General features: G+C 46.7%; 1 protein-coding gene across 1 annotated transcript in view; it reads left to right on the top strand.

The window, feature by feature from the left end:
* The first annotated feature begins 944 nt into the window (after positions 1-944).
* The window catches only part of SLC35D2 (solute carrier family 35 (UDP-GlcNAc/UDP-glucose transporter), member D2), an 18,723-nt gene continuing 18,576 nt past the window's right edge, over positions 945-1,091 (top strand). The window contains exon 1 of the mRNA XM_009706663.1: positions 945-970. Within this exon, the coding sequence (XP_009704965.1) occupies positions 945-970 (26 nt within the window). The remainder of the gene's footprint in view (positions 971-1,091) is intronic.

The following is a 1,091-nucleotide window of genomic DNA, read 5'->3' as shown; positions in this document are numbered from 1 at the left end:
CACTTCGCCCGGCGAGGGCAGGTTGTACCTCGCTCCCGAGGCGCAGCGGCGCCGCTTCGCAGCGCCCGTCGGGGAAGCGTTTTCGCTACCGTTAGCAGAACCCAGGGGCGTCCCGCGGCAATCGGCTGGGGCACCGCCGCTTTAGTACCGGGGATGTCGGGGAATGTGCTGAGACTCGTGTCAGTTTCTCCCGTTTCAGACCCCTTTCGTGCCCTGTACGTACCACTTCTGCAGCACCGCCCGACGGCAGAGTCCTTGGCAGGTGTATATCTGAAGCATGCCAGTCTTTTCCTGGAAGGCCTTTCGTTATTCCGAGCATCGAGGCTGGCAGTTTTGCTGGTCACACCAGCTCAGACCCTCCAGGGAAACAGCGTTGCCTCTGACTGATCCTACCAAAGAATCCCATTACCTTCCTGCAAGCACCTTTATTTTCTGAGGTAGCCGAAAACCAAAAGTGAACCTCAGAAAATCTCTTAATCATAAACACACTGAAGAACTATGTCTTTGACTTGATGGGGCGTCCCACATGGAATCGTCATCCTGTAGCTGTGATCTTCTCGCCTTTAAGATAAGCAAACCACCAGGTTTGCTCTGGTTCTGCTGTGTTTTAGCTTGTTATGAACTAAAAACAGAAAAGGAAATAAACCACAACAACACAAAAGGAAAAACGTTAAGCAAATCTTGCTGTTATTTTCTAATGTTCAGTGCTATTTGAACACGTAACAGCTGTGTATAACATCTCCCAGGAATTATACATGAGACAAGTTGAGATTTCGTTTTATAGTGCTTTTCATCATACAATCTGCAGTTTCCTGTAGGTCCTTGGTATACCCCTAGCACATCCATGAAAGATAATCAAGGACAACCTTCCCATCAGTAGGCCTAAATTTTGTATAAAGAACTTACAGCATTACTAGGAATGTTTAGGGCTCTGCAAATCAAAAATGTTGGAGAAACCTGTGTACTACAGGTGAGTGAAGTCTCCATATTTATATGGTGTAGCTGTAAGTAGAAACTGAAACACAGTTTAGGTGTCACATGATTATAAATGGAAGTCCTGTTTCTTCTGCTCTTTTTTTTTTCCTCCCCCC

The sequence above is a fragment of the Cariama cristata genome, unplaced genomic scaffold (assembly GCF_000690535.1).
Source record: "Cariama cristata isolate BGI_N322 unplaced genomic scaffold, ASM69053v1 scaffold11820, whole genome shotgun sequence".
Lineage (NCBI taxonomy): Eukaryota > Metazoa > Chordata > Aves > Cariamiformes > Cariamidae > Cariama > Cariama cristata.
The sequence above is the reverse complement of the archived record's forward strand: the minus strand, read 5'-3'. Positions and strand labels throughout refer to the sequence as shown.